This window comes from Sinohyriopsis cumingii, chromosome 2, assembly GCF_028554795.1.
Source record: "Sinohyriopsis cumingii isolate HCF-2022 chromosome 2, ASM2855479v2, whole genome shotgun sequence".
In the NCBI taxonomy this organism is placed as follows: Eukaryota; Metazoa; Mollusca; class Bivalvia; order Unionida; family Unionidae; genus Sinohyriopsis; species Sinohyriopsis cumingii.
This window is the reverse complement of record NC_142962.1, coordinates 99,563,955-99,580,660: the sequence shown is the minus strand read 5'-3', so window position 1 is coordinate 99,580,660 and position 16,706 is coordinate 99,563,955. Positions and strand designations below refer to the sequence as shown.

The following is a 16,706-nucleotide window of genomic DNA, read 5'->3' as shown; positions in this document are numbered from 1 at the left end:
TATTCAAGACGTGAAATTGCCACAGCTAATCCTGGTATTCCTGTCATATCTACATATATATTATGCACTTATTGCACTGTAGTAAGTATCAAGAAAATGTCCCAAGATAGTCTTGCATAAAAATGTGTGAATAGCGTTGTTGAGTTGGGAATATAAATGTGATTATCCATGTACAAAACTAAATTTCATCTGCTGCTTATTGGTTTATCAGGCCACACACATAGCAAATGACTGCATCCCATATCTCATGTGCCTTGAGTGAAAGTTGTGTGTATGTATTAGCATTTTAATGACAATCAGCACAATAATGACCAACCGGTTCCAAATATAGCAAGTTTTAAAACTGTAAAGCTGAAGAAATGCACAAAACTTTGGGAATCTAAACCTTCACAAAAAATGTAAACAATCATGTAATATTCTCCAGTCCAAAAAAAGTGAGAAATACTGAGGAGAAATAATACATCCTTTTATCCAAATGCATTTTAATCACTCAAAGTGAAAAAAATAATGAGACAAGCAAAGGGGATTTCTGAACTAGTCTGCTCCACAGCAACCACTGTGTAGTCTCAAGAGTGTCCAAGTACAGTAAAGAATGTGACTAACTGCATGTAATTACCAAACATTTGACGGACATTACAATCTCCAGATATAATGCTAAGTTAAACTTGCTAAAAGGGGTTATTTCTCCATACATCTTTGCAGTTGGCTTTTATTATGAGTTGCTCCAAATTATGTCAGCCGATGGGGAGCAAAAGGTGTCCAAGAAAATGATTAAATAAACCAAACATACAGGATCGGAGGCACCTACACCTTGGAATTTTTCAACTTTGTCTACAAATTTCAGTTTTTATTTTTATTTTTCAAAAGAATAGTGATCAGTTTCTTTCTGGTTTAAATGTATGCCTTTGGGCTAGGGTTTAATTACTCCTTCAGGATTCCATGAATTTTATACCTGAAAAATAAAGGTATAATTCCTGTATAGTTTCAAATGAATAACATATTTATATCAGGAACACTATTACCTTCAGTTTTTCTATCTCCGTTTTTGCTGCCTGTTTTGCTTTCCCAATAGCACATCCATTGTATCCCTAGATTTTGAAACAAGAGATTATGTTACAATGGTAAATACTTTTATATATAAATATACTCATCTGTCAGCTTATCATTATGATATAGCAACAACAAGTCATGCAATTTTTATTTTTTATACAAATTAGACACCAAACTAATTAAACCACAAAGAATAATGAAAAGGGTTTCCCTATGTCCATTTCTTCTCCCTTGGTCTTCATCATCAAAAATTTTCAGTCTCATGGTTTTCACACCCCTCCATTGATAACTCTTGCCCTGATAACTCATTAACCAGCTTATAATGCGGGGTCATGCATGGATCCCATTTTTTAAACAAGAAATTACCAAAAATTTGATCAATATTTGCTGAACTTGAAGAAAATCGTGATCACAATTGGTACTGAAAACTTTGATACATCACTTCTTGTATCATCAAAAATGGTAGATATGACCTGGAAATTGTAATCAACATTATGAAATTGTTAATAAGAAGTCCCACATATTTATTTTACATTTTCTTTCCAAAAGACATTCTTAGAATACTTTACATAATATTCAATGAAATTTTGATCAATGAAAATGTCACTTATTCCTATGGGAGGCAATACTTTAATAAATACAAACCAATTAAATGAAGTTTTTTATCAAGTGAAAATTGTATTTTAGGTTCATCTTTTAATTAGGTTTATGCATAATGATCTTAATAGCAATGTGCCATCTTATATTCAAATATAAAATGTGTCAATCTACTGTGACAGTGATGTTAATTTGAATTTAATTTATTCATTTTTTTACTGAGGGGGGGAGTACAAGGGTTGGCAGTGAGAAACAGGGACAGTTAGCTGACCAGAAACATGCATAGTTTTGGCCCAATAGAATAGCAGAAACTGTAAAAATAGTTAATAATCATGGTTCACTCTTCTCTAATGATTCTGAATAAAAACAACTATATCAATATTTTCCTTCAGACCATTAATTTGTTACCAAAATCAGCAAAATCAAAGTTCATATTGAATTGTCCCACTACTGTTAGAAATACTTTTACTTAAACTGAACTGAACTTCTAAATCTGTTTTTAAGACACTTTAACATATGCTTGATCAAACAGCTATAAAAGATAACTCAATATACATGCACATGAGTGAATGTGTTTCATTAACATACATATGAAACTCCTGAGGGGTCGATCATATACATCTGTGGTCCATCTGCTTCATAAGAACCTAAAATACAACTGACTCCAAATGGCCGCACAAAACTGTACAAAGTGTAGGCATGAACCAAAAGGGATACTCGCTCTGTCAAATGCTGAAAAGAGGCAAGAACATGTTAACAAATCTCTACTGAAAAGGAAGTAAATTTCTGTAACATACAAGCTAAGAATAAATTAAAGGATAAGCCTATACAATAAATGAAAACACCAGCTTCTACACTAGAAATGATTAAGTGATACTCTGCTACAATGAAAAGTATTTTAAGAAATCCATGGTAAGACCATTTCTTCTATCTATAAACCACTGAATACTGAAACCATCTCTGATATTCTGGAAACACTCAAACATACCAAGTTTCAGGTTGGCCACAGAAGCAGCCATTTTGGAGGCTGAATGAGCATCATTTTAATATAATTCCAATTTTTATAAATCGACTGTGTTTTCTACACTTTGATGGTATGTAAACCATCACGCGATACTGATCTGGATTTATTTTTACACATCGATAAATAATTCTGCAGACTACTCTTGGTTCCCTGTTAGCAGATCATCTGATGTGAAGTTTTATCTGTATCAATGCTTTACACCCTAATAATAATAACAAGCTTCCACCCACCCACTTCTGTGATTTCTGATCAAAAATGACAAGCCACAGCTTAAAATCAACCATTAGAAGTTAAAGCAATGTAACTGCACAGATCTTCGTGCACTCCAACACTCACCCCTTTTGCCGAAGAAGGCATATGGCAGGCTTTAGAAGCCAATCATCAGAAATGATTGCATTTCACCTTGACAACATGTTACAGCAGGGATTATTAATGGTCAGGGTCATATGTCAACCAAGGGATGTCACTAAAAATGGACACAATTTTGCTTTTGAAAGATCAAAATGCATATAAAGTAACAACGACATTGCTATAACAACATATGCCATACGCATATTCCTATTTGAACCACAACAACGATTTTTGTTATATTAAAATAATGATCATAACAGTATATCACTGGCATGACCCGCTATGACATTCTACCCCTTATCACTGTATAAAGAATCGATGAATTTTGGCTATCAAAGATCGGACTATGTGTTCTATCACAGTTAAGAGGCTAATGAAAGAAAACTTTGATGTACATAAAAGTGAATGTTTTGTTGGTTAAATCTGCTGATCTGATGTTAGAAAGGAAGTAAATTGGAATTATAAGGATTAAATGATCATGGTTGGGTATTTATCAATGTGTAAATTTTACCTAATCACTCACAAAGTTTATATAAGTCCTTTGGACTTTATTTACTTTGTGAGTGATTAGGTCAAATTTACACATTGATGAATACCCAACCATGATCATTTAATCCTATAATAAATAACTATATATTGAAAGAAAGAAGTTTTTTCTTTTTGTAAATGTTGGTATAGCCATTGATTTAGGCAAATTAACTATTATGATAATTTTCACATTTTGTGAGGTCACCTGGGCACTATTTTCATTTATGACCAACTACATAAAGTGTGAAGTGTTTAGTGAAAACCCCACATGAATATGACCATCTCCTCAATAGAAGTGATAAAATTTTTAAAAATGCACCACCAATTAGCACCAGTCTTAGTTAGAACCAACCAGATATCACAGGAAGTCTTTTAATGTGAATACCATATCAATATGACCATCCTTTCAAGAATTTCTAACAGTAATGAGATTTTCAAGATTGCCAACATGGCATGCATGTTATATGCCAAATCAGCACAAATTTCATTCAGGTCTTACCATATAAAATATAAAGCATTTAAACAAAACCTGCATGTCAATACATACATAATGTAAATACAGAGAAGTACCAACAAAATGATTTTAAAGATGGTCAACATGGTAAAGAAATAAGATGTCAAACTGGCACCATTTTCATTTAGGAACCATCCAGACATATTAAAAAGTCTTTTCTGAACCTTTTTAAAAAAAAATATTATTTAAAGGTTAATTTACAACCATTACTGAAAAGAAGTTTTTTTTTAAGAAAAACATTCTGGGATTACAAAACATAAGTTTTAAAATCAAAAGCTGTTTCTATTTTGAAATTTCCCATAACATGTTAATTATAATATAAAACAGGATGTATCACGAGAAACAAGAGTAACTACTGAAAGTCATATAAATTTGCAAGTAACTCCTTTTAATGTACAGAATAAAAATGTTAACTTTACACTACTCAACTGCATATGTTGGTATGAAGAAAAGTTTTTAGGAATGGCTTGTTTTAATTTTGACAAGCCCTTAAAAATGATTAACCTCTATATAAGAAGATATGATGTGGGGTTGGGTTTGAGGAGGGGTCAAACAATTTTCCAACACTCTTGCAAGTTGCAGCCAATTCTCATCCCTACCATCACTTTTACAGGGTACACTTATCACTATACAATGTAAGCTCTTACTATTAAAACACCGGCACCTGATGCAAGCTTGACGCTAGAAGGGTCTGAAACTGCTGTCTTCACTCTGAATATAATATTTTCATGATCAGAATGTATTTTAGTATCAAGATTTCAAAGGCCTGTGTATAAAGCAAAGTTGGCTTTCTTTACGACATGTTCTGGATTAACAACAAGTAGGTAAAACAAGCAAAAGTAATCGATAATTGATGCATGTTTGATGTTAAGCAATGTTGAGTAGGAAATGAGTAGGGATTTCTGCATATCTGCATCTACTCAGATCAGGGATTAGTAAGTACTGTTTTCCTTGGTACAGCTACTTTTTATGTGGTCAGGACAAGAGGCCAATTGGTTTTCCTCATCCCTGTTAATGTCAGGCTGATACCCTAACACCCATTTTCAATGTGACAGCCTGAATAGCAGGTATGTTTCTATGCGTTTGGAAATGTCTGCTTGTAAAAATCCACTACAAAAGCAAGTTGGGGGTGTCGAAAATTACTATTGACCAAATTACTTAACACAGTATCTAAGTGCAAACTAACAAATACTAAACAAAGATTGAACTTTACATACCAAAAGGGAAGCTAGGAAAGATAAGATTTACTGTTTCTTCAACTTTACCCAAATCGTATGGAGTAGAAAAAAGTTTGGCACAGTGTGATGTTAGAAATTGGTCTTCTTATTTTTTGCAAAAGCAAAGATACCAATGTGGAGCATCCCAACAGGTAACCAATCTATTTGACCGCTTCAATAGCCTGATTTTCAAAATGGCTAGTGGTGGCCAAGTTAGATGTCCACACGTCACCAATTTTATTGGAAACCAACTAAGGTATTTACACACCATCATGTTTGTTTGTACCACTCCTACCAAATTTAAAAATAAAAACCTCCAAAGTTATAAAAACTGCATAAAACATAGCCACTTCATTCACTGATGTATGAATTCCAACCTGATTATTACCAATGGATCAAAATCACTGTCAACATGCTAGTGTTTCAAATCAAACAGTAATTTCTTTAGTAACACGGTCCACCGTATTTGCATGGGTCATTCTTAGTTTTCAAGCAACAGATATGATGTAGTTCTTCGTCTTTGAGAATCTCAATAATAACCATAACATACATTTTAGAGTTACATCTGTTTGATCAAATTTATACAAGAAATGATAAAACCAGACATTGCAAATATTGGAAGCAGACAACACACTTTTTACTGAAACGGACTATTCTAGAAACCAGAAGAGGACAGTGAGCAGTCTGTATGTTTACATCAGCTTCCATTTGCTTTGAAATGCCAATAACCTGATAGTGTTTAGGGCCAGTGGCGACAATCAGGTTAGAAATAATAAATCAATGAATTAAATGTTTTGAGCAGTTTTGAGATCATTGATGCTTTTTAATTTTAAAATCATTAGGAGGGTACAAACAAATGGGAAGGTGTGCAAATACTATAAACATAACAAAAAGTCTTCTATTAAAAACATCATGCTGATATGGCCATCTCTGTTTAGGAGGAAGCAATTTCAACATTTGCAATAAGACAACTATACTAGATGTCAAATGGCACCACTTTCACTTAGGACCAAATAGACCAATGGATGAATATGTGCATGAAATTCTATGCCAATACTCCCTTTAGTCTAGCAGGAATATCAACAACACACTTGCAATAAGATGTGGATGGGGGGGGATAACATATCACTGCATATGTTGTTTAACCAACAGAGTTAACAAGTTCTTAAAATCGTTAATTACAATGTTGCTGCCATGGAAAAAGTGACACCTCCATCTTGTTACCTGCAAATGCAGCTGCAACAAAATATTTTTGACAAAAAGAGTTTTGACCTAAAAAACAGGCATAGATAGATTCAAAAGCTGCTATCTAACACCTGATCTGTTTTGCCAGTGTTCTGATTATATAAATCTGGAATATGCACTCCAACATGGACATGGTGTCGTTAAGCTCTCAATTATGTGTAGGAAACTTATATGTCCAGGAAAAACCATTAACTTGCCCCAGATACAGAGTAAATTGGTGTATAGAAACATGTTGCAAAGCAATATCTTTATCTACATCATACTGAAAATCATAATTAAAATCTCGTGCTCTTTACAGGAAGCTGCAAAGCATAAAAGGCACAACATAAATTACATGAAGCTGCACAGCATACAAGGCACAACATAAATAGTAGATTTTCATGCATTCTATTTTAAAGCTGACCCCCCCAAAAAATCAATTAAAATATTCCTTTCCCAGTAACACAGATACACACTCAATCTGCAAGTATACGGCAATAAAATTGCAGAATCATATTTATAAATGAAATAAATCCTTTGACAAACAAAACGTCAACATCAACACAAAATATAATTAATAAAAAATACATACCTTCAGTGGAACGGGATAGTTGTAATTTAACCGATGATTGGAAGCTTCTTCTCTAGCACTTTCAACAATCTGCCGTGCATCAGCTAGTAAACCAGCCACAACCTGCAAAATACAAGGACTTGGATTATATGATCCAGAACTAAAGTTATTGTGCAGAAACCATTTTTATTCTTTCGCTCACAATAATAGTGACCTAAGACCTTTTATCTCTGAAAATGGACAGGGTTCTTCCTAAACCTATGTGCAAAATGTCCACAAAGTTTAATAACTGTAGGTTATACACCCAATTATTTCCTTCAGTCAGTCTGAACTTTTTACCACTCAAATGAATAGGCTTCTTACTTTACCCCAAATTTTGGTAAATGAAAGCAGATCTGAGATCATCCAATGTGCTCTTCCGATCCATAACTAGCAAACAGTAAACATAAGAAGCCCAAGCGGTCTTAAGATGGCTCACTAGGTTCACAATATAACAGCAGACAGGATCTTGCTAGTACCATCTATATTTGCTTATAAGTCGAGTCAAAATGCAAACAATAAAGCCTAATCTGCCATAGTATAATACACCTGTTGATCAGGGTTTATGTTTCTTATACTTATTACTACTAACAAACTGCAGAAACCCAGATCTGCTGGTGCATTATGCACCATTGGGGTTTGAGCTGATTCTGGGAAATGGTTGAATACTCTAAAGTTATATTTCTCTTTTCAGATCTAGTTACTGTATATACGGTTATAAAATGGGAATCTTGATAATTTCCAAGTTATGAGCCAAAGGCATGTCCCTTACTCCAGTGGCATGACCCAGGACATGTACAGGATGTGCAAGTACATTTTCCACTCATGCCCATTAAACAGGTACATGGTTGTAGGCTGGAGATCTTAGCAGCTTCCAAATTATGGGTCAAGGTTAAGTTCCCAGCCCTGGGGCACAACCTGGAGTCTGTGCTGGATATATGTCTAATTGTTAATGTCCTTCAAACCTATATATTGTGACAGTCTGTGGATCTCAACAGTTTTCAAGCTATGAACCAGGAACAAGTTCCCTTCCCCAGGGTCTGTACTGGACAAAGTTCTGATTTTCATCTCATCCTCCTCAACCAGTATATGATTAGAAGGTGAGAATTTCAACTGTCTCCAAGTTATGACTCAAGGGCAAGTTCCTAACCGGGGAGAGGGGACCAGCGTCACTGAGTGGTCTACGGTACTCGTCGTTATGGATTACTGATATCTTATCTATCTGCGTGCATTTGAGTTTTGGGCTCGATCAAAATGGATATGTGGGAAAGTTGGGCAGTAGCTTCTCATGGGTCAGTGGTTCTTTCGGGGTTTTCTCTGTGTTCTTCCTCCACCATTTATACTGGCCACCATGTAGATCCTATCTTGAGCTTTAAAAGAGTTAAACCCTATAACAACAACAACTAACCAAGGGGCATGACCCTTGATCCATTGGATATACATGTATGCCTCATTTTAACTCGTGCCCATCAAACTGATAAGTTTCAAAGGGTGGGATCTCAACAGTTTCCTTGTTGTAACTAAGGTACAACAATTCCACCTAAGGGAAGACCAGAAACCCCAAAACCAGTTACATATGTTATAGCCTTGTTCATGACGATGACACAAACCAAAATTCAGATCTCCACAGTCAGTACTTCCATCTATACAGTAAGTTTTCCATCAGACACATTTCTGCTTCTGAGATGTATATATTCTTCATGCTCATGCAGACATGGAGATATAGAAGAATTCTTTAAACATGTGCAGATTCCCTGTGCATTGTTGACAGAGCTAAAAGTAATGATATCACCACATTTCAAATCTGAATGGTTTCCCTTTGGTGATATACATAAACACAAATGTTTTACATGTACTTTATGGATCAGAAAGTGCTGTTTCAACAAGGGCAACAACTTCTATTAGTTTTATTTTCCTTTAAAATTTAGAGTACTCCTCCATAAAAAAAAAAACATAATAAAGGGGGCTCATTGATCAACTGCAAAAGAAAAGACAATTATTAAGCATTTCATTATGACAGTTCAACAAGTCAAGCATTTACATTATCAGATTGAACTGGGTTAATACTGAAGAATATTACACGTTTCATTTGCTTGGGGGGGGGGGTGTTATTAAATTTCAAGAGAATTCATACAATTGTGTTTCCTTCAGAAAATGCTGTTTCAGCCCATGAAATACTATTACACAAAAGTATCTTACCATTCCAATATGCCTGTCTATATTGAATATTCTTTTGTTTGCCCCAACCTCATAAAGCTTTGATGTGACAAGTTTTTCGACTCCAAATACAACACCATCCTTTCCACGAATACCCACTGCTGTCCTATAATACAAGAATAACGAGAAGAAAAAATAACAAATAAAAAAGAACCATATATGCACTCCTCATTACTCAATTGATAAACATGGTTTCTACATAGCTAAATGTCCAGCTTACATGGCTTCCACTAATTGTTAGAACACGTCACTCTTCATGTAAAACAGGTGGGTATGCAGGCAAGCTTTGTTGCTTGTGCAGAAACCAGCATGCCATTAAAAGATTTAAACAAGTGGTAGTGCACCCTCTTGGGTGGTTCGGAAATTCATTACAAAATTTGTTTTTCTTGATGAATCAAAAGATGCACTGATTGGACAATATTTCTTTAAATTTACAGATATCAGTATAAAGTAGATGAAAAGTGAGCAATCTGCTCACTTAAATATAAGTCCAGCCCACCCCATGATGGAGAAGAGTCTATAGCCAATGAAAAACACAAAACTACTTTGAAAATAGTGTGAGGATAATGACTGGTCAAAATACATAGCTTCTGATGATTATCATCATGTATAGTAACTTTCAAAACTATCCCCATAAAGCTACAATAGAAGCTGCATTCACAATATTCTATTACAGGGGTCGGCAACCTATTTTACATAAAGTGCCACTTTTTTATGGATTAATTACAAAATGAATGAGCACATGCCACCAGTAAGAGAGCAATACTGTTAAAATCTAGATTTTTTGGCTGCCCTTCAATTGCCACACAAAACTTCTTGATGTGCCACTTTATGGCATGCATGCTGTAGGTTGCCAACCTCTGTTTTATCATACAATGTATTTATCTGTAATTAAAAAAGGGCAATAACTCATACAAAATTCAGAAGCATAAAGATTTGTGAATATTTGTATTTTCAGTAAGACTAATGTTATTTGTCGATATGCATCCCTTCAAATTAAAAACAAACCAGATACAAAGTTGCAATCCATTTAAAACTGAGAGATTAGTTGTGTTCACAACATTTTATCATATACTACAACTGGGTCCAAGAAAAAAAAGGGCAATAACTCAAAGCTGTGAGAACTGTATATCCAAGCTGTCTGCTAGAAATTTCCAGGTCCTCTGGAAGTGGCAAAGTTACCAATATAAAGTTTTTTTTTTTATAATATCATAAAGTATGAAAAGTGTTCTGTGCATTTTTACACTGTTTTACCTGCACAGCCAGTAAAACACCATTACTGATTAAATTATTTTCCCACTAAAATCTTTTACCTCCAACCCATATATCACTATCCCTCTATCACTCTGATTTATTAAGACAGAAGAATGAAGTCACTTTGCCAAAAATTCTGAGTTCACCAAGACCCCTGATCTGCTGCTTTACTACCAAGGAAATAAAACTCAACTTCAAAACTCAAGTGCATATAGGGGACTCAAAAGTTAGGACAATGTCCTGTCTATCTTCTAACACAATAGGGCAAGGTGATGTGATAATATGAAGAGGTAAGGAAGGGGTCAAAATTGTGAATGAAATGAAAGCTTGCTTACAACTGGTGCTGTATTTGCTCTTCAAACTACAGTGAAACCTCTCTTGATCAAAACCACAAAAAAATGAAGTCCTTTTGAAACCAATGCATTTTTATCCATTTTTATGAGAAAAAGGTCTTTAAAAAAATCACATTGGAGAAACTTCACCCACATTTTAAGCTGAGAAAGGAAGGAATCATGTTAGCTTGTTTTAGAAGATCTCATGTAAATATCTGATAGAAAACTTGCACATAAATAATAACTGACACAAAATGGACAGATTCAAAAGAATAATGACGTTAAATAAAACCTTTCTGCATCACTATAATATAAATGCAAGAACTGAATTTTATGTCAAAATTTATGTGTGTGAGTGTGATTAAGATTAGTAATGTAGGTTTAACAATTTTAAGTCATATTGCTACAATGTCTGCAGTGTGGCAGTTTATAGTGATGTCTAGCAATGGGGCATCATGAGGCAGACATGTAGCATCATGTCCCACCCAGTCACATTATACTGACACTAACCTCTTAATGCTGAGCACTAAGTGAGGCAGTTGCTAGTACCATTATTCTAAGTCTTTGGTATGACTCGGCTGGGGTTCAAACCTGCAACCTTCCATGTATATCAAAGTTTATATTAATACAAATGAATTGCATTTTCACAACTTACCCACTGTTCTCTACAGCTTTTTGTGCATATTCAACTTGAAAGACACGACCATCTGGTGAAAACTGTGAGGCTGATAGATCATACTGAAATAAATTAACAAAAAGGAATTCTATGACCAACAGCTTGCTAAAGAAAATGCATATGGTTGAAAAGTACATTTATTTAGGAGAAAAAAATATAGACAATAATTCGAGTCTCCAAATTCAAAAGCAGAAATTATACACTATTAAAATACATGACCTACAATAACTAGGTCCACACTAATGAGCTTCTTCTACATCAGAATTACGCACAACCTACAATTTCCATGGTATTAAATTCAATTGCACAAAAAGGAATTTTCTAGTATTACTCATATTTATTTTCAATTGCCACACATGATTTTGGCAATCACTAGTGGAAACCCACTAATGAGGAAGATTCAATATTTTTATTGGGAATATCATGTGAGAACTACTTTGATGAATGAAATATACCCCAAAAGTAAAAATAGTAAACAAAAAAATGTGAAGCTACTTTACCAGCTTTCATCAAGTATTTCAAACGAAAGAGATGATTTTTCAGTTGTATTAGAATTTAAGTACATTTGATGAATTAGGTACTTCACCATCTGCTCGGATGATGTCACAGTGCCAGCATAAAGGATGGCAATAGATATGGGAGATGTGTAGGGCACTCGAAATCAATCACAATTTTTCCAAAACTATTTAAACATGTTCAAGTTTCACTTATTGGATATTCTCCTAACCTAGAAACTTTAAACATGACTTGTATCTATCTGCAACAGACTAAATTGATTTCAGCCAAATTTTTTAAAAAATATTCTTTTGCAACACTAAATTGATATTGATATTACTCTGCCATCCAGGTAAAATTCAACTTACCACTGTAACCAGTCCAGACTACTCCACTGGCCATGACAACCAGTATATACTACTGCTGGTCCTGGTTTAACTAAATTTCTCAACATTTTCTCCCAAAGTGATGTTAAGGATTATCTAGCTAATGAATCTTCTGATGGCATTGCAATTTTTGTCAAATGCAGACACAGTGTAAAAACAAAAATTAACTCTTTGATTTTAAAATTGTACCACAAATAATCTCTTAATTCCTGTATAAAGAATTTAGGAATTTAAACTTAAGGAAATCCTCACACTTCCAGCAAAAATTTAACAACACTCCGTTCAGAAGAATAAAAAATTTGATGATATCAATTATTCAATATTATCTTCTCATACTTAATAACTAACACGTAATTTGTAACTTTCAAAACCCAACATGTGAGCCAATTATGCAGTATTTACAAAGAAACAACTCTTCCAGAGAGCTTTGTCACATGATCACAAAATCTCACATCAACATTCAACTGCAATCAGCCTATTTCCCTACATAGGCTGTTTGCACTATTTAATCCTCTGACCTCTTGATGTCCAGAAAATGTAGTCAATGTAATTTGGTTCCTGTTACAATGCAATTAAAGAAATGACAAAGTATGGTATAATGTTTCAGTTTTTTTCCTTGGTGACAGGACTGGGGTCACATTAAAATTGTGGGGAGTGGGGCGGCTGATGCAAAAATGAAGGTAAAGGGAAACACTGTCAGGGCTAATCAAATTTCTTTTTCATCCAGACAATTCACTTGTCACACCTGTATTTTCTCTTGTCCCAAAAATTCACTCTCTTGCCTAAATTTGATTATACACACATTATAATGCATAGAGAAAACAAAGGAAATAATGTACAAAAGATTAACTTTTTAATGGGCCTAACTTATTATTCTCAGGGTATCTTGTATACACTATTTCTTGTCCCAATAAAACAGCAGCCATACTTCAATCAGCAAGAACCAAAATTAATTACTAGAATTCAGGCCGGGAATACTGAAATCTGTTAAAATAATGATAAGAATATTGAACAAAATGAAGCTATCCAAACACTTTCTTAATATTAATGTATTTTCATTCATTTCTTCAAATAAGTATACTTCAACTAAACCCAATTTCAGCATTCCCCACTTTCATCACTTTCCAGACAACTGAAATATAAGCCAATGAAACTTGAAAACAGGTCCATTTGCTTGTGTGAGAAATTGAATTTATTAGAAAAAAGACATCACAGTAAGAAAAGTATGAATAAAACATTATGACTTTAATATATTGAAAAGTTTTGTTATAAGGTGCCAAGTGTGCCAGATCTTCCTGAAAATTTGACATCAAAACATGCTACTCAGCAGTTATTGAGGCAGTAAGACCTTCATGCCCACAACAGAAATATCAGGGTCAAGGTCTTACATTGTAGGACTACGGGTGACCAAGTAACAGTGGCCTAAAGCACTCACCTTTACCTATCACTGCTAGTCCTACATGTAAGACCCGACGCTGATATTTATGTCATGGGCGTCAGGGTCTTACTGCCTAACTAACAGTGCTGTGTAGTGTGTTTTGATGTTGACTAACATCGTAACGAAAGTAAAATTTTCAGGAATATCTCACACAACTGGCAACTAAAATAATGGCACTTTTCTACAAAGTAATAATGTTTTAGTCAGTCTTTACTTACTCTGATGTCTTTTCTCTAATAAATTCAAATTTTCACAAAAGAAATGGACCTGTTTTCAAGTTTTCTTGGCCTACATTTCAGTTGACTGGAAAGCAATGAAAGCCAAAATCGGGTTAAGTTGAAATATTATTCTTAAAAGAAATGAATAAAAATATATTATGCCTATTGGAACTGTAAAGCAGCGTTTCGTTTCATTCATGAAACATATCCACCACATGAACCTACTTACACATACCTCGGCATACCTCAACTATCGTCGCATTGCAACAAATTCAAATGTATGTCAATGGAACATGAAAATGCATCTATTTGCTAGTGTCATATTTTCATTCCGCCAGGATAAAGACAGCACAACAAGTATATTAATTACACATAAATTAGTGGAAGAATGTCGATATATGTTGCCAAATGTGAGATATTCCTGAAACTTTGACTACTCGTTCCAATGTCGTTGACATCTGAACACACTATACAAGGCCGTTATTTGGATAGCAAGATATAGCATCTAAACAAAGTCAACATGTGCTATGTCTTACATGTAGGACTACTATCACTGCCATCTCACTAGTCCACTCATCCAAAGTGGGTATATAAGAAAGCTTGCCAGTAGCTTCCAGTCGGTCGATGTTTCTCACCGGAGTTTTCCCGGGCTCTTCCTCCTCCAGTTATGCTGGTCGTCATGTATAGCCCAACCTTTGCTGAATAATGGCGTGAAAACCACAACAAATCTCACAGCTCGCTCTTTTATTTACGCTTTGTGGGAAATGTCAGCATGGATTAAACCATAACATATGGCATGTCTATTTTATTGAGTCCCAAAATTCAAACTCTAATAAGCAACTTTAATTTTCAATGGAATAAGCAATTTCTTTTAACAAGATTTTAGAATTATATACCGTACCACATGATCACATCACGATTTGGCTTAGTAGTGACAGTGACACAGAAACAAACACATTTCCCTCACCTGATTTCGATATTCTCAATGGATATGCACTCACAATAAAGCAAATCAACCTTTAATTCATCTCACAGATACTTACACCTGTTCCAATTGAACTCATTTTTTCTTTATTTTAGCAGAATAATGTTGTACCTAGTCTGAAAACACCGCTTTGTCATGCAACCGGAAGTTTGCAAAGTACCTTTAAGCTGTTGAAGCGGTAGCCGCATTTACCGGAACAAACCGTTACAAAGATAATTACCGGAACACAAATTAAACTACCTGAACAAAGCAATATTTTGCAGTTGTCCACATAAATACCATGTTTCTTAAGCATAAATATTGCTGATAATAACGCTTTGTTTAGGTAATTCATTTAATTTTCAGTGACTGCGAACATTAAAATTAAATCAATGAACACATATACCGAGGTTTGTAAAAATTCAAATATAAATTCCTGTAATAATATGCAATAATATTGCTGCACAAATCATTATGCAATGTGGAATATTCTACAGAAATAAATGATCTTTGATTGCTCTTTTACGTGATGTTTTTAAGGTGCAGTAAAAATAAATAATATTGCAATGATAGAGCGGATGAGAATCCTGGCGAGTATCCTGCCTGCGATAGAGATCAAAGATATGCCTCGATGGTTGTCGCAGGCCTGGTGATTTCCGCTTCGCTTATACATTTGTATAATATTAATGCTCTTGAATTCATGTTGTATAGTTTCTTTTTGCCACATGAGCTGAAACAAATGATAGAGCTTTTGGGTCAGAACTGCGTCGCCTTTCTTGAATATCTCTGCAGCGATTGAGTGTGAGCCAGGGGCCTTGACGTTACAGAGCAGATGTATATCTTTATGGGTATCCAACAGGGCTGGCGGGACATCCAGTGATTCATTGACTGAATGACTGGCATATGGGTAGAACGATCAATGGTTTCATCACGGATGGATGTTGGGCAGTTCAAAACGTATTTGAAGTGCTCAGCCCACCTTTGGAGGATCGTCTCCTTGTCAGTGATCAGTGTGTTCCCACCCGCACTGAGGAGATGGGATGATCCTGGTGATGAGGGATCATAAGCTCAGGCAATGTTTTACAGCCAAAAATTGCTTGATATCGTTGCAGTTCTCATCAAAGCAGCCCTTTTGCTTTCTGTAGGAGGGCCCCTAGATCTCTGTAGACCAACTCTCTAAGGGTCATCCAGACTTGTCCACATTCAGAATGTATAGAAGGGGGATTGAAAACGGTTTTCTAGAATACTGTCAAAGGTCGTTTTGAAGTTGGAGTTCTTCAGCTTGGCGATGTTTAACCCTGCTGGAATCGTCCTGCCTTTCTGGCGTCTATTAGGCGGGATACGGATGTTTAGCTTGGTGACTACAAGCTGGTGGTCAGTCCAACATTCTGCACCACACATGGAATTGATCATACATACATCCAGCCTGTCCATTTTCCTGACTATTACATAGTTGATGAGATACCAGTGCTTAGATCGGGGATGTATCCATATGGTCATGTTGAGGTTAGGGAAACTGAAGACAGCGTTGGTGATGAGTAGTTCACGCTCTGCGCAGGTCTGAAGCGCGCGCGCGCGCGCGCGCGCGCGTGTGTGTGTGTGTGTGTGTGT

The 16,706-nt window shown here is 35.2% G+C and overlaps 1 protein-coding gene across 1 annotated transcript in view; it reads right to left on the bottom strand.

Moving 5' to 3' along the window:
• LOC149805464 (proteasome subunit alpha type-3-like) overlaps positions 1–15,290 on the bottom strand; it is a 33,892-nt gene extending 18,602 nt beyond the window's left edge. The window contains exons 1-6 of the mRNA XM_089950054.1: positions 15,175–15,290; positions 11,574–11,656; positions 9,315–9,438; positions 7,098–7,199; positions 2,236–2,379; positions 1,023–1,088 (exon numbers count right to left, since the gene is read on the bottom strand). Coding sequence (XP_089806180.1) covers positions 1,023–1,088; positions 2,236–2,379; positions 7,098–7,199; positions 9,315–9,438; positions 11,574–11,656; positions 15,175–15,195 — 540 coding nt within the window. The 5' untranslated portion in view covers positions 15,196–15,290. The remainder of the gene's footprint in view (positions 1–1,022; positions 1,089–2,235; positions 2,380–7,097; positions 7,200–9,314; positions 9,439–11,573; positions 11,657–15,174) is intronic.
• Positions 15,291–16,706: the final 1,416 nt, after the last annotated feature.